The sequence below is a fragment of the Mandrillus leucophaeus genome, unplaced genomic scaffold, assembly GCF_000951045.1.
Source record: "Mandrillus leucophaeus isolate KB7577 unplaced genomic scaffold, Mleu.le_1.0 Scaffold728, whole genome shotgun sequence".
NCBI classification, from domain to species: Eukaryota; Metazoa; Chordata; class Mammalia; order Primates; family Cercopithecidae; genus Mandrillus; species Mandrillus leucophaeus.
The window spans coordinates 262065-286834 of NW_012107897.1; the positions used below are offsets into that span (position 1 = coordinate 262065).

At 47.4% G+C, this 24770-nt stretch overlaps 1 protein-coding gene across 1 annotated transcript in view; it reads left to right on the forward strand.

Annotated features, from left to right (window-relative positions):
* GALNT2 (polypeptide N-acetylgalactosaminyltransferase 2) overlaps nt 1–24770 on the forward strand; it is a 106818-nt gene that overhangs the window by 9481 nt on the left and 72567 nt on the right. Inside the window, exon 2 of the mRNA XM_011965479.1 lies at nt 15508–15661. Coding sequence (XP_011820869.1) covers nt 15508–15661 — 154 coding nt within the window. The remainder of the gene's footprint in view (nt 1–15507; nt 15662–24770) is intronic.

A 24770-nucleotide genomic window follows, 5' to 3' on the forward strand; every position in this document is an offset into this window, starting at 1 on the left:
TGTGGCCCCACTTTGGATACTACCACTCTTGGGGCTGCCATGGTCACAAAAACCCAGATTATTGTTTTCACTCTATTTCTTGTCTCATTCATCACACTTTGGGGAAGAATCTGGAATTTGGATAAAGTATACCACCCAAGTGGCAGTCCCAACTAGAAGTCATGGAATGGGGACAAGAACAATAACCTGGGAGCACAGGATCAGGGTTCAGAACAAGGATAATGACCGGGAGCTCTAGGCTCAGCTGTGCCACCAGTCCTGTGGCCTTAGAATATTTAGGGAGTATTTGGGTTTTATTTTCCTCATCTGTAAAATTTAGATACGTTCTTGCTGTAAAACTCTTCAATTTTGTTAACTCTGTCTTCCTATTTCCCTTTAATCTCTATTCCCAGATTAGAATCAACAATTTTATTTTCTTTTAGATGCTGTAAAAATATATATCTATAGTTCCCCCCACCCTCATACCACATTTCAGGTCTACTGTGGATGAGTTTTTGCCCATAAACACTTGTGACCCTTGCTTCTATTTCAGCGTCATGCTCTCTACTTGGAACCACTGAACTTTTTTTTTAGTGTTGGTTTTTAAAATATTGTCATCAAATAGAGTATGTATATTAGTCAATATTTTGTATTTTGGAAATCTATCTGATAGAGAAGAATCTCATTTTTTCCCCTTGGTGTGGAAAAACCTCTGGATTGAAAAATAAGTTTCTCCCTGTAATTGTCCATGAATCTGACCAGCCAGCCAGCTGGCAGAAGGGGGTCCGGTAGAGGAGCAGGGGCAAGTAGAGGAGCGGGGCCATTAGAAGGAACAGGGGCAGCTGTAGGGGCTGGAAGGCCAAGGTCTGCCTCTGAGGACAGCTGTTGATGAGGTTCTTGTTGGACATCTCTCACCCTCTGGTCAACGTGGCCTTTTGGAGCAGATTTTCTCTATGCCTTTATGAGACCTTAGTGCCATTCTTGTATTCCTTAGTAACCTTGTGTAAGGGCCTGAGGCTTAGGAGAGACGTGGGTAGGGAGAGAGTTCAGAAAGGAGAGTCCTGAGGCCATCGGGATTCTCCTTGAGGCCCCTCCCCATCCCGGTCCTGGGCTGTGTCTTCATCCCAGCCACCCCTCCCGGATGTGTTGCTGATTCAGTTATCCCAGACAGTGGATTTCTCAGAACAGAAATTGCTGATGTTCATGTAAAGATGAATGAAACGGGAATGATGAAATGTGTTAAGAGAACTTAAATCCAGGGTATGAATTGCCACTGATCCTAACAGAGATGTTTTAGCTTTTCTACTTCCCACCTGCCGGAAGAAAGATGAGATGAACCACTTGTGTTATTTGTTCAGCATTGCTGCAGCATCAGAGAGAAATGTTCCCCGATCCTTTGTTTTTCTAGGTGACTTAATGGGTTCTGGCATTATGCATTTATCTTTTTTAATTGTAAAAAGATGCATAACGCTAAAGTTGCCAGTTTAAGCGTTTTTAAGCATACAGGTCCGTTTTCTTTAAGCGCATTCACAGTGTTGTGCAGTCATCACCACCATCCATCTTTAGAGCTGTCTTCATCTTGCAAAATGGAAACTGTACCTGTGCAATACCAATGTCCCACTCCTGCCTCCCGCAGGCCCTGGTATTCCTGTTTCTATGAATTTGGTTCCTCTGGGTCACTCATATGAGCGCAGCCTTACAGTACTTGTCCTTTATCTCTGGCTTGTTCACTTAGCGTAATTCCTCCAGGTTCACCCATGTTGTAGGTCAGAATTCCCTTCCTAGTCTCTGTGAACCATGTGCCCTGTGATACATGTTGTCTGGGGTGGAACCGTGTGACACTTGTAGGGAGCGAAATCTACATAGGTCTCCATGAGCCAGGCCTGAGGCCAGCGATCTACACAGTGTTGTCATAAGGAAAATATGTGGCTGTCAGTGTCTTCAGGGAAGCATCTTTTAAAAAGCAAGCAATATGTGTATTGTAGGTTTTAGAAATTCAAATAAGCCAAAATAAGAAAATTATATTCATAATTCTACCATCCAGAAATAACCACCATTCCTCTCCCACCACATGTGCCTCCATACTTGCCCTGGATGCATACCCAGGTCTTGTGCTGCCCCCATCGCTGAGACGAAGGGGTCTCCTCTGCATGGGACGTGCCGAGACCCAGGCACTTGAAGCCTCAGGCCCTGCACGCAATTTCTTAGAGTTGGCTCCTGGGACCAAATGCTCCTGAAGCATTTGGCCTCTCTGACAACAGGTCCTGAGTTTTATCCCACATTCAAAGTTCAGTCTTTCCATGAATTTCTATGAAAATTCAGGTCATCCACAAGGTGACTAACATTTCAGTAGATTTGGGGGATTTGCTGAGACGCTTCTCCACACATGCCCATCTCTCTTTCAGAGCCCCTCGTGGGCTTTGGCTCCCTGATCAGGGGGGCCACCTTCCTCTCTCTTCTTTCTTGAAATGGGGCCTTTTCCTACGGGCAGTCCCCTACCATCTGCTTTCAGCTACATTTTTACAAATACAGCACCGTGGTGTGCCTTCTCCGCTTGGGCTATATATCGGGAACTCCTTTTCATGTCCATAAACATCTCCTGTAGCATTTTAATGGCGGCAACATCTCCACGGCCGTCGGCTCATTGAACTTATTTTTTGTTGTGGGACATAAAGAGGGGTTCCAGCCAGTATCCTGAGAGGTAAATCTTTGTATGTCCATGATTATTTTCTTGAAATGAATTCCTAAAAGTGAAATTGCAGGGTCAATGGCAGTGCATGCATTTTTTAATATTAGTTGCCATTTTGTCTTCCGTGGGGGGCCTATTTTCTTACTCTAGCCAGCATTGAAGAAGAAGTCTTCCATTGTCTTTCTCCCGTTCCAACAAGCAAGAAAGTGGAGACCAAGGGCTGAGATCAGTAACCAGAAATGTAATGGAGCTGTTTAAAAATAGTTATCTTAAGCTTTATTAGTCAAAATACAATGTCCAGAAGCAGTCACATGACATCCAGTGTTCTCCGGGCTGCCGCCCCATAGCCGGAGTGTTTTGTTCTCTTCAGAGCACAGAGTGTTCAGGGAAGATGATAAACTGGTTAGTCCGGCTAGCAGTGACTTTGATTTTGAGGAAGCGGAAGCAGTGTCCGATGAGGAACACGTGCAATAACTGTGGATGTTTTTCCAGAAGGGCTTCCAAGGGGAAGTGGGAGCGTGCTGCCCGAATATTTGAAAGGCTACCATATAAAAGAGGTCGATGACTTTTTTTCTCTTTTTATTTGAGACTTCTGTTTTTTGTATTTGAGCAGAAGTTAGAGGGAAGCTTTTTTTTGTTTCTGTTGTTTTGAGACAGGGCCTCACCAACCCAGGCTGGAGTGCAGTGCTGCAATCATAGCTCACTGCAGCCTCGAACTCCTGGTCTTAAGCAGCCCTCCTGCTTCAGCCTCCCACATAGCTAGGACTACAGGTATGTGCCACCATGCCAGACAAATTTTTAAATTTTTCTGCAGAGACAGCATCTTGCTGTGTTCTCCAGGCTGATCTCGAACTGCTGAGCCCAAGTGATCCCCTGTCCTCAGCCTCCCAGAGTGCTGAGGTCATAGGCATGAGCCACTGTGCCTGTCCAGGAAGCAGTGTTTGTTTTCATCTGAGGAAGCCCCCACCAGCAGTTCTCACTGTGCAGTGAAACAGCTGCCTTTTGAAACGGGGGGCTTCCCGTGCTCAGCACCTCTTAAGCTGTGGCTGGACACTGGGGACTGTAATGGAGAAATTTTCACACCTGGAGAGACGATGTCCACAGTTCCTTCTGAATCCAACAACAGATGGTGCCAGGGTTTCAGAGACAGGAACACGTGCTCTCAAAGTCAGAGACTCAGTCGCTCCAGGGTGGAGACAGGACTGGCACTGCCACCTGAAAGGGGGTTGGGCAGCTGGGAACTGCACAGGCATGTGGGGTTGCTTTTTGGTGTTTCACTTCAGTTTCCCCCACTTAAAAGTGAGTTGTCGGGTGCAGTGGAGGGGAACACAGATTGGGCATAATTAGGAGTTTGAGTTGTGGTTCCAACAACTCAATATGTGATATGTTGGATAAGTTTAACTTCTGTGCCTTAGTTTCCTAACTTGTAAAGCAGAAGCCATCATGTTTGACATGGTTATGGTATGGCGTGGACAAGGTCCTGTATGAAGTAGCAGACCAAGTAGTCACTGGTTAACAGATGCTCTGTTTCTCTCCTTCTGTCTTTTTCATCTGTTGGCTGGGATGCTGGGCAATAGATTCACTTTGATATTATTTCTGATATTTAAGATGAAAAAGAAGTTTGGACCGGGCGCGGTGGCTCAAGCCTGTAATCCCAGCACTTTGGGAGGCCGAGACGGGCGGATCACGAGGTCAGGAGATCGAGACCATCCTGGCTAACATGGTGAAACCCCATCTCTACTAAAAAATACAAAAAAAAAAACTAGCCGGGCGAGGTGGCGGGCGCCTGTAGTCCCAGCTACTCGGGAGGCTGAGGCAGGAGAATGGTGTAAACCCGGGAGGCGGAGCTTGCAGTGAGCTGAGATCCGGCCACTGCACTCCAGCCTGGGTGACAGAGCGAGACTCCGTCTCAAAATAAAAAAGAAGAAGATGTACAATAGGCTAAATTTATTATGGTTAGGTACTATAACATATAAGGGAAAATGAAGAATTTTCATTTCAGGTTTGGAGAAGAGATATATGATGGTTCGTACATGAAGATTTACTGCACTTCATCAATTTGATACTGTTTTGTGGTATAGTTTTAGTTGTTTTGATAGCACAGATAATTTTAAACAAATGAAAACTGTTTCCTCTATAACATCTGATATTTTCTTAGGTTTTCTTTTAAATAGCTTTTTATCACTTCTTTGGATTTCCTGGTTTTTTAATCTTTAATCATAGATGTGTGGGATTCCTTATTTCAAGAGATGGTTTCTCACAGGTGAAGAAAATTTCCTGTGATACCAGATATCCAGTGACAAATACTAAAGCATAATTTATGGGCCTTTGTAATTGAAATGGATCTATTTGTTTGTAATCCTGGCGTAGCCCTCGTCTTGTCTTTGATGGTGTAGCATTATGACCTTCTGGAGGAAGAATATTAGTATTTTTTTTTCCTTTTAAGCACAGTAAAATTACATTCAATTTGAGATCAACCAAGAGGTTAAAATAAATCTGAGAACCTTGTCCTTTGATATTAAATACATTCTGTTTTCCTTCCTTGGCTGCTTTCCCAGCGGTTGCTCTGTTTTACGTGGGGTAGCTTTACATTTGTTTAAGCTGTCTTTCCTGGGGAGGATTTGAATGAAGAGTTGTAGTACAGCACTGAATACCTGTACAGAATCCTGAAGCCTCCTGCAGCCTGAATCCACTGAGACTCTCAGTTTCCTGCACAATGGGACCTGCACCCAGGAAGATACCTCCCCTCCCCTTGTACACCTGCGAGTGGTAGATGACAACTCTTTGCCCAGGAACATATGTCAGAACGTCATGATCTGCTGCTGAAGGACAGTCGCAACTGAGAGTCCTCTAAAGACCGCATTTGTGCATGTGCCTGTGCGTGAGCCTCTGTGTGCTGGGGTGTGCGCATGCCTGTCTGTGCTGGGGTTTGCATACGCCTCTGTGTGCTTGGGTCTTCATGTGCTTTGTGATGTTAATTCTTTGAAGGGTCAGTTTAATAGGTTTCTTTTTTTTTTTTTTTTCCAAATGTGAGGTTTAGTAAAAATAAAAATATTAAGAAAGAAGTGGCATTGTTTGGAATGGCAGCATTGTTTTAAACCAACGTTTATTTGAATAAGTCATCCAAATGCAAGTAGTCCCCTGATGATAAAAGCATCTTTTTCAAAAAGTTCACTTCAGGATTGGTTATTAGGATCCCAGAATGAACTGTCGCATGGAAATGGTGTCCTGAGTGACACTTAGGATCCCTGTCTGGTGTGTCTCTGGCCACAACCAGGTCCTAGAGTGTCAGCCACAGAGCTGATGCTGGCGGGGCCCCGAGCACCCTTCCCAGGGCCTCAGTGCCTGTGCTCGGTCGGCCTCCACTCCCAGGCACCATGGACCGTGCAGTTACAGTCGCCAGCCACTCTCTGCTCAAGGCATGCCGTGCTGCTCTCCAGCCTCGATAAGATAGGGAGAAAAGTTCCCAAAACGAAACCAGGAAAAAACAGATTCTGAAAAGGCAGCTGTAACTCAGAGCCTGGTGGATGGGTTACGGGAGGTAGAAGAAACTCTGTACCCAAGGAAGTACCAAAGCACAAAACCTTGTGCCGTGAACGATAGCAGGTGTGATGAAGAGTATCAGTGGGGAGGCATGTCAACTAAGTCAAAGATGGGGAAGAAAAAAAGAAAAAATTGCTGGGCCTGAAGTCTGTGTAACCGAGGGACCAGTGGCCAGGTAGTGGCTGAGTTAGGACAGTGGGCAGGGATGTGTCCTACAGAATGGACCAGCAGACAGAAGTGGCAGGAAGTTCTCCTCCAACACCAGCCTTAGGACCCCCTTCTCCTGCACGAGTCCAGAGCCAGGACTTGTCAGGCCACCGTAGGTCTGCTCTGTCTCTCCGGGTCCTGGCCTTTCTCTCCCAGAGGCAGAAGAATTAACCTGGGCCCATCCCCTCTCTGATTGTGTACATTGTTTTTCACGGCTACAGGGATAAGAAGGGAAAGCCTTAGGGCCGTCGTTCCAAAGGTAGTGGGCAAGGAATCTCGCTTCCTCTTGCTGTTAGCCCAGCCCTTCAAATGGACTGGCCTCCATTTGCTATCAGACATCAGATGCAGCTGCAAGGTGGCCAGGAGGGGAGGGACACTCTCCCCACAGTGCCACAGGCCTCTGGGAACAGTGTCAGAACAAGTTGCAGGAACACCTATAGGGCTTAGCAGGATGTTCATTTATTACTGAAATGCACTGTCTAGTAGCTTCCGGGCTGGGCCCCCATCCACCGTGGGGAGCAGAGAGAGCTGTGGCAGCCGATTCCAGTGCATGTGGAGGGGTCAGTGTTGGAGATGACAAGCATAGGCCTGTGGACACAAGGGGAGGAGAGAGAGCTAGAAGAACATCCCAGCTATGCAGTGAGAGGAAGCGGAGCCTGCCCGTTCCCATTGGGCCTCCATCTTCTCTGTCCAGACTTGATCTCCAAACTGAAAAGGGTACAGCAAACAAGGTTAGAAGGATATTGAAGCCTGAGTCAGGTGGAGAGTGACAGGACTCATTTTAAATGGCTTTCAGTGAATGTGTCTCCAAGTCCAGACCAAGGTCAAGACAGGGAGGGCACAGCCAGAACCCGAGAGGTGGCTCAAATTTCTGGGGAGTGACTTGGGAGTCATTGGGGTGCCGGCAGAGCAGGAACAAACACCATTGTCTTTGTGTTTATTCCTGTGTTCAGCAGCAATTAGATGTGGTTAAACTTGAGCTCTAGCCTCAGTGGAATTTCGAGTTAGTAGACTGAAGAGTGGAAGCACTTACAAGGCCCCCCGCAAGAGGGTTTTAGAAAAGCTGTGGTTGGGATGGAGCTCTGTGTGAGGGGGCAGGAAGAGGCTAGCAGAGAGAGGAGAAAAAAAGGAGAGAGGGTGCAGAGAGGCAGCGGCTGGGGACCCCAGGGAGGGCTCCTGGAGGAGGTAGCCACATTGAGAGGCAGCTCAGCTGGCAGGAGGGGTAGACACAGCATCGCAGTGGCCCCACCTTATCTGTAAGTATGCACAGGTGGTGCGGGTGTGGCTGGGAAGACCAGGTTTAGTAAGGGTTCCCAGGTAAACCTTCTGGGGTTGCAGACAGGACTGACAAAACTGTAATGCAGTGTTAGCCAGGTTAGTGGAAGCAGGACAGCCTTCCTGAGAGGTGCTGTGTCTGCCCCGCCACAGATTCCACGGTGGCTGCTCCTGGAGAAGGAGGAAATGCTGGGGAGGCACTGCTGGCCACGCAGGCCAGAGGTGAGCAGAGACCTGGACGTGGGTTTGGGGCTTGCAGGGGCTGGACTGGCTTGGAGGTGACATGCCATTTGGCTGGGGACACATCCTCAGATAGGGGCAGGGCCTTCATGAGCAGGGGCAGATGTGCACTGGGCTGTACACGCTTGCACTGGGGTACTCAGCCTCCTCGCTTTCGTCTCCCGTCTGGGCATCCTTTGTTCCATAGCCAGAGGCACATTCCTAGAGTGTAAAGTGAATCAGCACTCATTTGCTCCAAATATCCTGTGCGTTCTAGAATGTGAAGAGTAAGGTTTGAGTACTTCAGCCTGGGCTAGAGGATTTGCAGCCACTGGGCACAGGGCCCCCTCACTTCCCGCCTGCCGTCCCTCCCTACTGGGTCTCCCTGTCTCCAGGTGTCTTCCGTTACATCCCGCCTGCATCTGGCAGGCTCCTGCTCACGCTTCGAGACCCAGGCCCAGTGCCCCTTCTCCGGGGCTTTCTTGGAACCTTGACTTTGGTTATGGAGCTATCCCATCTCCTCCGCACTATTGGATGGTGGGTCTTTCCAGTGAGGCGTTTGTTAATTTCTGTGCATTTACTCGGGCTTGACATTTTCACTATACTGGGCTCTTCTGTTCAACTTGGGGAAATAGAGGGTGGTGGATTGTTTTTCTCCAAAATTAAGACCCAAAATAAAACGTCTGTCTTATGAGGTCACCCATACATTCCTCAGGACAGCAAGTGCGAGACGTCCCTTTAGTATTCTTCCAACCCTAGGATTGAGAGAGGGTGGGTCTGGGTCTCGCCAGGAGATAGGAAGATACAGCTCCACCCGGGGACACAGGCTCCTGCGTTCTCGCCCCGTCCAGCACACAAGCTGCCATCAGCAGGCAGGTCCCGCTTCTCTTCACACCATCCCCGCTGAGCAGAAGTTCAGCATCTGTGTGGGAGCCTCCAGAGGCTTTGTGGCCCTCAGTAGCCCTCTGGGTGATGCAGGGAGCAGGAGAAAATGGCAAAAGAAGGTGCCCATGACATGCACAGGTGAGGGGCAGAGGGCTGGTGCCTCCCGTCTCTGCACAGTCCTGGGGTTTCTCAGACCCAGTACCGCCAAGGAATGTTAGAAACAGCTTAAGTGGAAAACGTAAGGACCTAACTGATCATGATATGACTGATAGTAAAACTAATTTTCTCTTAGAGTAGGCCCCTGACATTTCCATTTTGTAAAGTAGGCTGTGTCCAGACTATTCCTCTTTCGAGCGCTAACACCCCTGGCTTCAGAGCAAGCCTCTCTTCCTCCCCACTCCACCTGACGTGGGACCTATCTCACATCTCCCCATGCCTGAAACAAGCAGAGAGTGACATTGAGTTATTATTTCCAGGTGTTTCTTGGGAGCAGCAGATGGAAATGGAAGGATACAAGTGTAAACGTAGGTGAAATCATTCACTGGCCCCATCTTCTGTCTTCTCACAGCACTGTGGGGAGGGCGGGAGGTACTCGTGGGTGATGGCAGGGCAGGAATTCAGTGCATCCGCAGGTCCGCACCCCTGCTCACCTAGGCAGAGCCCACAGGAACCCCAAGAAGAAGGCAGAGATTCCCACTATGCTTCCTGCTCACCTCCCGGGGTCAGTTGCAGAGTGGGACACCCCTCATGGGTGTCACAGAGCACCTGGTGGCTGGGAGGTTCCCAGCAGTGCTTTCTGGGTGAGGGCATAGGGGGTTACATCAGAGCGGCCGGGGCATTCTGTTTGTCGTCCTTTCTGCCTGTAAATATCAGTGAATTTATATCAGAGTTAGTAGTATAGGACTTTTGCTGTGGTCATCTCATTTAGTTGTTATAACAACCCCAGAAGTGGAATATTATTTCCATTTTATACAGACCAGAGTGTCAGAGGGAGTCAGTGAGCCAGGCTCACCCTCATGCTTGGATTTTGTGCTGTGTGTTTGCGCGTGTGCGTGTGTTTGGCTCCTCCTCTGCTCGAGTCCTTGAATCCTAATCGGTGACACAGCATTGGCCTGGACCCCCGTTGGCCAGCTCCGCACCCGCTGTTCCCCCGTGCTCCAGCCAGGGATCTGACTGGTAGGGTAGGCAGACTCGGAAGGGCTGACAGGCTTTGCGGTGGAACATATTTAAAAAATGCCTGCAAATGAGCAAAAGAGGCGTAGGAGTAAGCGTCCGGCGCACGACCACAGCATGTCTCAGATGCGGCTGGATCGGCGCGCAGCTACGAGATGTGTAAGAACTAACACGAAGCTGCGTTCCTCCCAATCACACGCAGGATTGGATTCCTTTTCCGGTCAGCTTCCGGTACCTTTGACCCAGGACCCGACCCTCAGTAGTAAAGCCGTTGACAGGTGCTTGCGGACTGTGCATGTGGAATGCTGGGGTACTGCGGGCGAGGCTGAGTCTGTGAGGTGAGGAGCTCTGTCTTCACCTGGGTGGGAAGGGGAGCCTGGAGCAATATGAGGAGTGGTGCAGGCAGGATAGCAGCCCGGGAGAATACCAGGAGTGGCAGGGGCAGGACCAGCAGCCCAGGAGAATACAAGGAGTGGCGCAGGCAGGACAGCAGCCCAGGAGAATACAAGGAGTGGTGCGGGCAGGACAGCAGCCCAGGAGAATACAAGGAGTGGTGTGTGCAGGACCAGCAGCCCAGGAGAATATGAGGAGTGGTGCAGGCAGGACAGCAGCCCAGGAGAATACAAGGAGTGGTGCAGGCAGGACAGCAGCCCAGGAGAATACAAGGAGTGGCGCGGGCAGGACAGCAGCCCAGGAGAATACAAGGAGTGGCGCGGGCAGGACAGCAGCCCAGGAGAATACAAGGAGTGGCGCGGGCAGGACAGCAGCCCAGGAGAATACAAGGAGTGGTGCGGGCAGGACCAGCAGCCCAGGAGAATACAAGGAGTGGTGCGGGCAGGACAGCAGCCCAGGAGAATACAAGGAGTGGCACGGGCAGGACAGCAGCCCAGGAGAATACATGGAGTGGTGCAGGCAGGACAGCAGCCCAGGAGAATATGAGGAGTGGTGCGGGCAGGACAGCAGCCCAGGAGAATACGAGGAGTAGTGTGTGCAGGACAGCAGCCCAGGACAGCGAGACCCTTGTGGGCCGAGTGCTTCTCAGAGGACATGGCCATGCATGTGGGGAGCGGGGCAGTCTGTGAGACCGCCTGAGGGTTTGACTGGGACTAGTACAGTCCTCATTCCAGCCCAGGTAGGTCGGCGTGGGGTTGCAGACAGGTGACTTGTTGTGTCTGCAGAATAATCAGCTGTAAGCTTCTCATTTTCACCAAATCAGGGGTTTCAAGGCTGGTGAGGTCAAACAATTCCTTCTTTGGTTTCAAAGATCACATCTAAGAGAAGTCTATCTTCTGGAAAGAAATTTCGTCAAAAATATTTTCAGAACCTTATTTAATAAGCAAACTCTTTTCACAGCCCTTCTTAGGGTAATGCTGTCTTTCTTTTCTCATGTTATTTAAATACCTTTCTCATGTTATTTAAATGTATGTTTTATTTTCCTGTCATCTTTGGTGATGAAGCTAGTTTCTGCCTCCTCGTGTAAAATGTTATATCTTTGAAGTATTTTCCATCAGCTGCTTCTGCTTAGCCAAGTCCATTTTCCCGAGATCCTCATATATTTTTATTTTTTAAAGCTCTTTAATTTCCAGCACTATTTTTGAAGATTTTTAAAGAGATGATAAAAGCACAAGATGATGTATGGATGTCATGTCATATTTTTAGGAAGGCAATATATTCAGACGTTTTGTTGGTTGTTTCGTGGCTGTTTCTCTGTAACCTCTGACTCATACCCCACTCTCTACCTCTCGCCATGTCCCTGTCTGCGTGGGGTTGGGCTGGGGCGCGTGTGTCCTCTGCAAATCTTGTTCTCCATGGATTTTCCTGCCTTTGCCTCCAGGGGTGGCTTCAACCTAGCAATTCTATATAGTACAGAAATAACCAATTTTCGTAATGGTTCTTTAGCTTAACGTTTTTCAGATTATGGGTTGTGACCCATTATTAGGTGGTGAAGCCAGTTTCGTGAGATACCTAAAGCAAAAATAGATCTGTTCATCACATACAGTGAGGGCGAGTTTGGCATTGTGAGACTTTTGTATCAGTTGGGTGTGTATGTTTGCGTTGTGACACCTGGGTCACAGTGTTAAATGCATGTCATTGTCAAGCAAACTTGAAAGCCCCTGTAGTATTCCAGTACTGCTAAGCTTTTATGAAAGAAATACTCTTGGTAGTCTGTCTCTAGTAAAACGGCGGTGTGTCTCGGGGAGTTTGCCACAAGGCAAGGCAGGGCCCACACCAGGGTCCTGTTGAAGATGCTCCTGTGTCAAAGGAAGGGGGTGTGCCAGGGTACCGCTAAGTAGGCTCATGGTAGTCTTTGGGTACTGAAGAAAGATACTATTTTTCTGAGGTTTTAAGGGCTTCTCCTAGTTCATTTTTACTCATGATTCATATCTCAGCACAAATATTCCTTCTGCAGGGAAACCACCCCTGGTTTCCCAGTCTAGATAAGATCCCTCCGTTAGATGCTTCGTTTCTCACCCTCAGAGCACTTAGCTCAGTTTTTATTGATACATTTATTAGTACGGTCATTTGATTCTTTTTTTTTGAGAATGGAGTCTTGCACTGTTGCCCGGGCTGGAGTGCAGTGGCACGATCTGGGCTCACTGCAACCTCCGCCTCTCAGATTCAAGCGATTCTCCTGCCTCAGCCTCCCAAGTAGCTGGGATTACAGGTGCCCGCCACCGTGTCCGGCTAATTTTTTGTATTTTTAGTAGAGACAGAGTTTCACCACGTTGGCCAGGCTGGTCTCGAATGCCTGACCTCGTGATCTACCCGCCTTGGCCTCCTAAAGTGCTGAGATTACAGGCATGAGCCACCACACCCAGCCTAGTGCAGTCATTTGATTCTTGTCTGTCTCCTTCCATCTCCTAGAACATGAAGTCCACAGCATGGGTCGCGGGCCTGTGTGTGCTGATTCTCCCTGCAGGATCTAGCATGACACCTCACGTGGAGTCACCTGGCATGCACCGCAGGCCAGGATCTGAGCCACGCTGTGACTGATTGGCATTAGATGTCTTGCAAACTCTCTGCTGTGATGGTCTAATTCCAGAAGGGCGGTGGGGATGTGAGAGCACAAAAAGATGTTTGGGTGGAAATGGGATGGAAGCTTCAGGAGCTCTGCAGAGGCCTTGTCCCATGGCCACTGCTCTCCTTGCACACAGGTCCACACCAACCAGAGTCCTCAGACCTTGCTGTCCCCAGCACGCCGGTGAGAAGCAAGTAGGCTGTAAGAGTTACATGGTAGGTTGAAACCTCTCTCAGGTGGCGGTCTCTTCTCTGGCTATGCATGGGACTCCGTTATGGTTCTTTATTCCATAGTTCAAAGTTGCGTAGTGCAGGGTATTCAGGACATTAAACACGTTTGTTAGAACCAGCTCATTGGAATTCTGCTGTAGGTGCTGCTGGTTTCGATTTTAACAAAGGCTTCAAAGCCTCTTTTGTATTAGTCCGTGAAAGGATAAACTCACTGGCGAGGAGTCGAGGCTGCTCGTTCTTGAGCACAGGTGGGTGTTATTTTTCTTCTCATCCTTGAAAATACATGAGGGTGAAGGCAGTATTTTTAGGATGGGCTTTGCACGGAACACATGTTTCCAGTAAAACGTTTTGGAAACACTTTATTTGAGGCATAAGAAAATGCTGACACCTTGGCCGGCTCCGCAGGCAGCTGTTTATTGGGGCCATGGTATCATTGCTGTAGCCAGGCTCGTGGGTTTTGGAACTGATTTTCTGTTTGAGAGGCCAGGCTTATGTGACCCCCCTGAGCATCATTTCCACGGCAACCAGCTGTGATGAGATGGGGGTTCTGACCTCGCAGGACAGTTGCAACAAGAAGCAGATGAGCTTTTAGATAGAAAATTTACTCTTCTGTCTTGAACAAATTACATGTAACTGATTCTCAGTTTCCTCATCTCTGAAATAGAGAAAGGAACACAGTGGTCCTTCAATTGTGTAATGAGGGATTTCTGTTGGGGAAGTAGATACGGAGGTACACATGCTATTATCATACCGTGTTTTCAGGGTCAACTGCACGACCCAAGGGTTGACATGCTGCAGAAGAGCTGTCTCCCCCTTGCTTCCCTGTTCTGTGTAGCTGCCAGCAGCCCTGCCTTCCCCTCTCCAATGTTGGCTCTGACGGCCAGGCTCTTGCATGCTCCTTAGTCACACTGGCCTCCTGGCTGGTTCCTGAATGGGCATGCTCATGCCCACACTAGGACCTTTGCACTGCAGTGCCCTGTTCTCCCGGAGAGCTGCATGCACACACCCTGCCTTTGTTCAGTTATCTGCTCAAAATCATCCTGTTAGGCCTTACCAGACCACCCCATAAAGAACAGGAACCCTGTGCTCCCGGCCCCCATAACAGCCTTATGTTTCTTCATGGCAGTTCTAGCCACTGGAAAATGTATGAGTTTCATGTGAACAGGGTTGTTGGTGGTGTTTATTATGATTTTTTAGTTTGTCATGTCTATGAAATGGAACATCATAGGCCATTAAGTCCTCATGAAGATCCTTTTGTTATTCTGTTTACTTATTTTGTAGGAAACTTCATTTCAAACAATGAATAACATATCCAAGATCATATAGGTAGCAAAGTGAATGGTGCTTGATGGAAACCCAGGTTGACCAGAATCATATATGTTCTCCTTGCCTCAAGTCTGCCTCTCCTTCCACCTTTCTTCTGCTGTTTGAGCGTCCTGCCTTCGTGCAGTTCTCTGGCTCTGCCTTTATTACACCTGGGTTCATCCCGACTTCACTCGCCCGCAGTGCTCTCCCCGCAGCGCTCCTTGGTCATCACCACTGCCTCTACCCTAGGCTGGGGCTCCTCAGTGCAGTGGTGTGTTCTTGGAGAACCTTGGGTCTCACATTCTAGGGTTCAGGCCAGTGCCAGGGGACACGCAGGCTGCCTTCCTTCCAGGAAGAGAACAAGTATGATGTGGCTGTTAGGAATGGCCAGGCCCCTGCTGTGCATGTGGGGACACCTCTGGGAGCCACATCCTTCACTTTCTCCCCGTGGGGTCAGGCATACCAACAGCTGCAAAAAGGACCCCTTGACAAGGTCTCACCCGAGGGTGTTTTGATATCCTGTTCTTAGGGGTTATTCTTTGTATAAACATTTATTTTTGTGTTGCTTGATGTTACATGATGGAATACCTTATGTGTAGTTTATACACGATCTTCTTCACCCCACCTGAGATAATGTCAACATTATAATCCCTGGAAAGGTGGGACAAGCTGAGAGTCTCTCCTTTTATAGAGAACACGAATAATGCCGCAGTTGTGGGTACTTTGATTTTACTTTGTTCACTGGACAGATGCCTGTACGCCAAGCCTTTAACTTTCACGCTGTAAACGGCAAACCTGCAATTTCCTGTTCTCTGGCTTGTAGACAGGATGATGCTTGCTTGTGCTGTTTTCAGCTAGTTTTTTTTAAATGGCCACTATGTGAAGAAGCCACAGATGTGATTTCTTAACACTTACTGCAGTCTCTGTGATGAACACTTGATCACATTTTCCCTCATCCCTACCCTCTGCTCTGCTCTTTTTAGGGAAAGTACGGTGGCCAGACTTTAACCAGGAAGGTTATGTTGGAGGGACGATGGTCCGCTCCGGGCAGGACCCTTACGCCCGCAACAAGTTCAACCAAGTGGAGAGTGATAAGCTGCGAATGGACAGAGCCATCCCTGACACCCGGCATGACCAGTAAGTACCCCACCAGGCACCCGCTGCAGCTTCATTTGCTTTCACAGAAACCAGTACGTCGCTTTCACCTGTGACGCCAGAACTTCCCCATTACTCTGGGAAATTGAATGTGTGTTGTAAAACTAGGAAGAATCCTGAGGTATATAGCAATGGAACGTCACCCACAGTTAGTGGAAGGATGGTTCTAGATTCAGTTCTAGTTTTAGGTGCCCTGTGGCAGTGTGCAGAGGCTGTGGGTTTCTGGCCAGAGCATGGAAGTCAGAAAGAGAGTTGCGTGACTGGCTTTATTTATATTTACTGATCACTTGTTATTTTTATGATCCATTCACAAAAATACAAAATTTGTCATTGTTCCCAACCTTGGAGGAAGAAAATCTAAATTCCTGCTTATTGGGAAATGCTCTAGAGATTAGAAAGGAGAAATGAACTACCCAGCACAGTAGGTGTTAAATTGAGCAGAAACACAGGAGGGACAGATGCCACCTCTCCACATCCTATACTGAAGGAAAGGCTCTTGTGCACATCTTTCTTTGTATTTTTAGAGATAGGATCTCACTGTGTCACCCAGGCTGGAATGCAATGGCACAATCATAGCTCACTGTAACCTCAAACTCTTGGCTCAAGCAGTCCTCCCATCTCAGCCTCCTAGTAGCTAGGACTATAGGCATTCACCACCACACCCTGATAATATTTATTTATTTAAAAATTTTTATTTTTATTTTCTGGTAGAGGTGAGGTCTTGCCATGTTGCTCAGGCTGGTCTTGAACTCCTTGCGTTAAGTGATCCTCCCACCTTAGCCTCTGAAAGTGCTGGAATTGTAAGCATGAGCCACTGATCTCCTGACCTCCTCCTCTTCTCTTCTCTTCTCTTCTCTTCTCTTCTCTTCTCTTCTCTTCTCTTCTCTTCTCTTCTCTTCCTTACTTTTTTTTGAGACAGAGTCTTTCTCTTTTGCCTAGGCTGGAATACAGTGGTGTCATCTTGGCTCACTGCAGCGTCTGCCTCCCGGGTTCAAGCAATTCTTGTGGCTCAGCCTCCCAAGTATCTGGAATTACAGGCATCTGCCACCACACCTGGCTAATTTTTGTATTTTTAGCAAAGACGGGGTTTCACCATGTTGGTCAGGCTGGTCTCAAACTCCTGACCTCAAGTGGTCCACCCACCTCAGCCTCCCAAAGTGCTAGCAGCCTCCCAAAGTGCTGGGATTACAGGCGTGAGCCACCACTCCCACCCTTTTTTATTCTTTAGAGATCTTGAGGGTGGAGGGTACTTCGGGGTCTATGAAGCTCGGCTCAGGAGGTTGCTAGGCATTTTAAAAACAGTGTTTGTCACCACTTATCAGGAAAGTGATATTCCTAATCCTCCTTGTCATCCCATACCTGTAAGGTTTGCTGTTAAGAACCTTGATTGGGAGGCCATTCACATTGGAATTCTTAGTGAATTCATCTTGTTTCAGATTATTAAAAAATAAGGAGCTGCATTTTGAAGGCAGCTGTTTTCCTGGGTGCTTGGTATATCTTCCTGCTAAGTTACTTTTAGAGTCATTCATTCATCAGCGAATGGAATATGGATTACACATCTACCATATGTCAGGCTCTGTGCTCGGATCCTAGAATTTCAGCCAGAAAAATCTGGCCCCATTCCAGCTGCTAGGGATGGCAGGTGCACCAGGAAGTGAGGTCGTGTAGCTCCGGCGGTTGGACAGTCTACTTTGCATGAATGCTTTTGAGGCACTCAGGAGGGTGAGAGGGTCAGGACAGGTCCCAGGAGGGGTGAGTTGGGTGGGGACACCCAGGAAGAAGGAAGTGCGGAAGCCCTGCCAGGATAGCATGGGGCTTCCAGAGAGCCAGCAAGGGTCTAATTTCATGGGCAGGAGTTTCAGAGACTGACGAGGAGGCAGGGGTGGAGAGAGACAAACGGCCAGTGAAGCTATGTTCACACACACTGCACACAGTGAAACAGGGTTTTTCTCTTCTACTCTCAAGGAGCTTTATGGACAGTGTAGGTGCCAGTTAACTTCCAGGAGCTTCCTTTCTTAACAGTTTTCTTTGGGTTCTAGTCAGCTGTGTTCACCTATTCCGGCTCATATTTAAGAAATATGTAGCTTTACAGTTTTTTTAGGGCCAGGGAAAAGTGGGTGTGTGTGTTTGTTAATATCTGATACATATGAGTATATGTAAACATACATATCTTATATAATGTTAAGAATCTCATCATTTTCCTAACTCTACTCCAAAAGATTGTCTTTGATTAATGTTTCCTGTCATCCATTAATTTCTTTTCTAAAGCCAGCTCTACTCAGTCCTTATGCTGTCCTGGTTAAAGTCAGCTTGACTAACTGTTAAATACTGTATATAAAATAAGGGGTGACAAGCTGGGGTCCAAGGACCTCCAGGGAGCCATGCGTGGATTTTGAGATGTTGTGAAAGCATCGAGGCCGAAGCTGTGTGCAAGATCGCAGGTGCATATATAGGTGCATTTCTGGGGACAGGGTCCTTCACTTTTTTCAGAGGGTCCCAGGTGTGTACTTCTCCACGGCCAGCCCATCCCCAGGCTAACCAGGACAAGCAGCCCGTGCCAGGTCCTTCTCCAGCCCCCACCCACACGATCCGCACCACCCTTAAAGGTAGGCTTGAAGCTTATCTTCATACACAGAGAGGAAACAGAGCGCCCAGAGTGTTAATAACTTGCCCAGTGATTAAGAGCTACTGACTTAAGACCAGAAAGGGTCCATATAGCTTTTAAGAAGGGCTTGGCCTAAACTCAGGGGAATAAAGTCTAGCAGAATCTAGTGCAAAAATCTTCCCTGATGACTTCAGTCGACTGCTTGGCATGACATCTCCATGAGACGGTCTGAATTTCTTTTCACCATGTGGTTTCAGAGCTAGTTTCCCACTGAGATTTTATCTTTACATACGTATCCTGAGCTGAGAGAAGAATGGTGTTCTTTCTCCTGGCTCATCAGCCTGTGGGCTGGTTTTCTCATCTACCTCCCTTGCAAGTCCCTACAGAGTCCCCAAAACTATACGTACATGTTTTTTTTTTCAAAGTTTTTGAAATATGAGTTTGTCCAAACAGATGTTTGAATATTCATCCCACAGTGTGGGATACATTTTAGGTGGGTTTAATTTTAGTTCCAGCCAGTGTGTCATGTTCATTTGCATGTGTTAAAGGGGCAGCTGGGATGCCTTCCACATTTGTTGGATTTGGGCTAAATTAAAGTCTATCCATAGTCAATTGGATGCCTAGAGCTGAGCTGATTTAGTGTCTCAAAGTGTAAGCTCTAGAATTACCATTCTTGTTGAATGTCAGGTTAAGAAGATTGGGTTACCTCTTTGAATTTCTCTCCCAATATATCTAATGGAGAGCTGTTACAGAATTTGACCTTTCTATATAAAATGTTTTTTGTCTCTGCAGTATCTCCCTTCATGTTGATCTATAGAAATGCTTGCATAGTAGAATTCGGTCTTTAGTTGTGATAAATCTGAAAGCAGTACAGGTGGAGGGTAATTAAGAATGAGGTGTTTGGAGTCCTACAGACCTGGGTTGAAAGTCTCAGACCCTCCAGTTCTTAATTCTGTGACCTTTATCATCTATAAGATGACATAACATTACTCCGTCTGTAACCTATGAAGATTAAGCAACACGTTTACATGGGCTGGTTGCTCCTCCCCTGAGCCACCTCAGTGAGGTATCCCTTGACCATCTTTCCTAGGAGTTCAGCTCCCTGACTGCCACTCCAGAACGTCCCATCCCCCTTTCCTGCTTGATTTTTCTCCACAGTTCCTCTCACCACCTACACACTGTGTATTTTACTTATTTTTTTCTTCATTCGTCTTTACTCCAAATAGTGAGTTATTATATCCAGGGTTGTTATTCAGACACCTCCAGGCACTCAGTAAATTCAATAAGTATTTGCTGAGTGAGTGAATTGTTTAGCAGAGTGCCTGGCATATACTGAGTGCCCAATAAATCGTGCAAGATATGAAGAATAATAAAAGAATACAGGAGAAGGAAAGGGGAATATTTAAGTATAAAGGTCATGTGAACTCAAGATGGGCCACAAATAACCTTATTGTGTTTGTGTTCTCTCAGGATGGAAAACTGCCATTATAATCCGTCCCTTATTACCCTCAAGTAGATACAAGGAATCAAGGCTTCAGAGCCTCCCAGACAGACAAACAAAAAATTCTGGGCTGTGCTTTATTTACCTTTCTAGATGTATAATATATATTGTACCAAGAAGAAATATTTACATGGAATCAGAAAGCTTACAAAAGCCAGCTATGAGTGAAATACTAAATACTATGTATAGGATATATTAGGCTCTCTTAGATATTAGAAAGATGATAGCCCATCTTATTTTTTTTTCTTTTCTTTCTTCAGGGCCTCTTTCTGTCAACGCAGGCTGCAGTGGCACAATTTCGGCTCACTGTAGCCTTTCACTCTTGGGCTCAAGCGATTCTCCTGCCCCTGCCCCTGCCCCTGCCCCTGCCCCAAGTAGCTGGGACCATGGGTGCACATCACGACGCTAGGCTAAGTTTTTGTAGAGAAGGGGTCTCTTACTGTGTTGCCCAGGCTGGTCTCAAACTCCTGGTCTCAAGCAGTTCTCCCGCCTTGACCTCCCAAAGTGCTGAGATAGTAAGTGTGAGCCACCACATTCAGCCCCATCCTAGTTTTGAAAGCACGATCTCTTTTATTTTTATTTTTTTGTATTTTTAAATTGATATAGTTACTATCTATCTTGGGGGTACATGTGAGATATTGATACCTATCTACGATGTGTAATGATCCAGCCAGGGTATTTGGGATATCCCTCATGTCTAACGGTGATCTCTGCATGGTTTCTCAATTTAAAAAAAATAATCTTCTTGCTTGGAAATTTCAAATAAATTATCAAGACTGAAAAGCAAATTAACCCAGTGGGAATTCTGAAGTTTCTTTTTTGTAGTAAGTGTTTGTTTTTTCTCTCTCTCTCTGCATTGGGAAGCTGTTCTTACTGTCCAGGCAGAAGGTAATGGAAAGTAGCATTGGTAGGGTTGAGAAGTGGTCAGGTGGGCTGTATTCTGAAGGTGGGGCAACAGGATGTGCTAATGGACTGGACGGGGATACGGCTTGGAAGACGGTGCCAAGGATTGTGGCTGGCACAAGGGGAGACTTGCAGTCTCCTCAGCTGAGATATGGGGAGGCTGTGAGTGGAGCAGGTGTGGGGAAATTTGGACATGTTAATGCCGCTCAGTGTAGGTGGACCTGTTTTGTAGGTGGTGGGATATGTGTCTGGTGTTCAGGAGGAAGGTCTTCGCGGGAATGTAAATTTGGAAATGTTCAGCGTATGGATGGTATTTAAAACCATGAGGCTGGGTGTTAAGCCCAAGGGAATGGATGCAGACAGAAGGGGCCCAAGGCCTGAGCCCTGGACGATTCCAACATTGAGATCTTTAGCTGTGAATCCGGAGCCAACGGCTGACACTTGAGGACAGTCTAACACTGTAGATTGCGTACTATTTTAGGCTGTGTTCCCGTGATCAGGAGATATAATTTCATGAAACGATGCAACTGTGAAGCTAAAAGGAGCCTCAGGGGAGTGTCTAATTCAGTGGTTCTCAGCCTCGAGCTGTGCCACCCACCCAGAGCGAAGATGGAAATGTGGGGGTGGAGGATCGAGGGTTGTTAGAATACCCGTGGGGTGCTCCTGGCATTTACCACCAGGGCCCAGTGAAGCCACATGTTTCGTATAGCCTAGGTTGGTCTGGCACATTGAAGAAACTGTCCTGCCCAAATGGCCACAGGGCTTCCTGTCAAGCCCTCATTTACTTATTTCACCCCATTAGTTAAAAAAAAAAAATGCATGTTGGAAGTTTTTTTTGTTTTGTTTTTTTCTGTTACTGCTCTGAGTCGTACCTGCCTTCTGCATCAGCCAGCCCTCAAAGGCAGGGTTGAAAGCCATCACCTCCTGAGCTTTGTAGCCCATACAGGCCCCGTCGGAAGTCTCTGTCCCTCTGACTGGCAGCCCCATGCTTTTAAGTCTTGATAATTTATTTGAAATTTCCAAGCAAGAAGTTGTGGACTGAATTGTGCCCCCTCAAGTTTCATACCTTGAAGTCCCAAACCCCAGAGTGACTGTATTTGGAGACAGGTCCTTTGTGGAGGTGATTAAGGTTACAGGAGGTCCTAAAGGGTGGCGCCCTTATCCACCCCATCCTGATCCACGTGTGCTACAGGGCAGGTGTCCTTATAGGAAGAGGAAGATGCAGAGCAATCTTTTTCCCTACCATGTGAGCACACAGCAGAACAGGGCCACCTGCAAGCCAGGAAGAAGCCTCACCAGGAGCCAGATCTGCCGGTACTTTGATCTGAGCTTCCAGCCTGGAGAAGGCTCACACCTGTAAACCCAGCACTTTGGGAGGCCAAGGCCGGTGAATCACTTGAGTCCAGGGGTTTGAGATCAGCCTGGGCAACACAGCGAAACCCCTCTCTACAAAAAAATACGAAAGTCAGCTGGGCATCGTGGCTGACGCTTGTGGTCCCAGCTACTAGGGATGCTGAAGCGGGGGGATGGCTTGAGCCCAGGAAGTTGAGCCTGCACTGCACTACAGCCTGGGTGGCAGAGCAAGACCTTGTCTCCAAAAAAGAAAACAAGTCTATTGTTTAAGGTCCCGTCTGTGGTATTGTCAGGCCAAGCTGACTAATACAGAGTGGAAATGATACATCTTGACCAGCAGGCCAGTGGGAGGGCCGGCCAGCCAGAGCCTGAAATGACTTGGGTAACACGTGCTTCCATTTTCTCTTAAGTTCTTCTGAAGCCCCCCCGCACCCCCCAGTGTTATCTGGTTCGGAGGTTCCTGGGGTAACATACCCTTGATGCCTTCTTTAGAGTATGCTGTGCTTAGGAAGTGAGTGGCCTCAGGCTGGAGTGTTTCTGGGATCCAAACTCCTTTCCAGGAGGGTTTTGATTTTTTGCCTGGAAATGCATCTGATAAGAAAATAAAGTAGAGGAACCCAGGAAGTTTATGAAATCTCTTTCTCTCTACTAGGGAAAACTCGGGACAGTTTACTTTGAAATGTTTACATATGTAAAATGAAATAAATCTTTAGGGGGGAAACCCATTTTCTTTGTTTTCTTCTTTCCTCTGTCTACTAGACACCATTCCTTTTCACTTATTTCATTAAATTCTTTAAAAATGAGACCTGCCTGGTAAAGAAACAGGTTTCCTCCGGGCTTCAAACGTTTAGTTACTAGAAAGCTTTTCTCTGCCGGGCCCCCACTACATTTCACACGTGGGGTTTTGAAACATTTTTGTGTCTCAAGCTGAAATACCAGCGCCCGTACCATATCCCCACAAAGGAACCTTCTTTGAGACAAGTATGTCCAAGTTGTATATCTAATCGGTTTATCTTTAAGCCAAGAATATGTTGTTTTTACTCCAGTTACAGATGATAGTGTCTCAGCCTTTGTTTAGAAGAATCACTAAAGAACTGTATTTTGACCACTTTTGAAATGTCTTCCTTTAATGCAGCCAAAACATAGGTCAGAGCTCTTAAGGGTGTGTTCTTTTATTTGTTTTTTAGGGACATTTTAAGAGGGCAGACATTGAAGGCCTGGGTTGTGCTGTTTACTCTCACTAGAATGTCAGCGTTGATGTCACTTGTTTTAAGAGTGGTTAATCAGGATTAAGGATTGTGGGGAAAGATAAAGTCCAAACTTCCCATTCTTACTCTGGAAGAACAAACATTGCTGAAGCCAAGAAAAAGGTTTTCAGCATTAAGTCAGCCAGCTTGGAGGGAAGCTTTGGCTAAGGCAACTATTAGGGGACTCGGAGTTTTCTTTTTAGGGGGGCAGAAGATCTAGGGAAATCCACACAGCTCCCCAGTGGAGTGTGATTGGAGATCCAGGCAGGGCTGGAGCCTTGTCCTTTTGTTGTACTTCTCGGCAGCTTGCGGTGTCTCCTAAACATGCGCCGCTGACCTCCTGAGATTCTCGTGACGGAGCCACTGCTCCATGGTGGAGCTGGCCCGAGCACCCACTCCTCCCACACTGATTTGCAGCCCAACTCCAACTCTGTATGCTGCACCACAGAGTCCTGGTGGAGGAGATAGGAGGCCACGCAGGGTGTCACATGTGGGGACAGGCGCTTCTCTAGGCTTAGCTGTTCTGGGTTTGTTGGCATTTGTGGCTGTGGGGCTGGTGGAGTTTGGGTGTGGTGTAACAGCGAATCTTTAAAAGTCTGTTCAATAATCACAATAACAAAACAGTTCATGAGCATTTTTTGGTATCAAGGCCTGTGCTCAGCCTTTTGTGTGCATTAATTTTATTTAAGACTGGGCACAGTGGCTCACACCTGTCATTTCAGGTGTTTGAGAGGCTGAAGCAGGAGGATAGCTTGAGACCAACCTGGGCAATATAGTGAGACCCCATCTTTAAAAAAAAAAATAATTACTCTAGTGTGATGGTGTGCACCTGTACTCCCAGCTGCTTGGGAGGCTGAGATGGGAGGGTCACTGGAGCCCAGAAGTTTGTGGTTGCAGTGAGCTATGATCATGTTATTGCACTCCAGCCTGGGCAACAGAGTGAGACTCTTACCTCTAAAAATAAAAATTAAAAAAATTTATTTATTCTGTATCACACTCCTGTAAAGTGGGTAGGGATGCTGTGCTTCTGATGATGTCATATACCAGTTCCCAGAAGGCTCAGAACTCAGACCCCACTTCCAGAAAGTAGAAGAGTCGCACGCAGGAGTCAGGTTCAGCGGGATGTAAGCCCAGTTTGCAGAGCAGAGGTCACCTTTCCCGTTTTTCACATTGTCAGTAGGAACATATTTAGGGAGAGGCAGGCAGCTGGGATATCCCAGGGCCTCATAAGGCACCGCCTTGTATCTAGAGAGCCTTAGCCCCTGGGGATGTTACAGTTATTTAGCCATGAAGTTTTCTCGCTTGTCTGTGAGGCGGATGAGAGAGGTGAGCCGCTTGGCTGAGCTCTAACAGGCCTCCCTGGTGGAGGAATTGGAGTGCTCTATATCCCTGGCTCAGGGTTCTGTCTAATAGTTGTGGCTCCCTTACTGTCCGCTCTTCCCAGGGTCTTTTATACTCCTGGCTTTTAGGCATGGGTCTTGG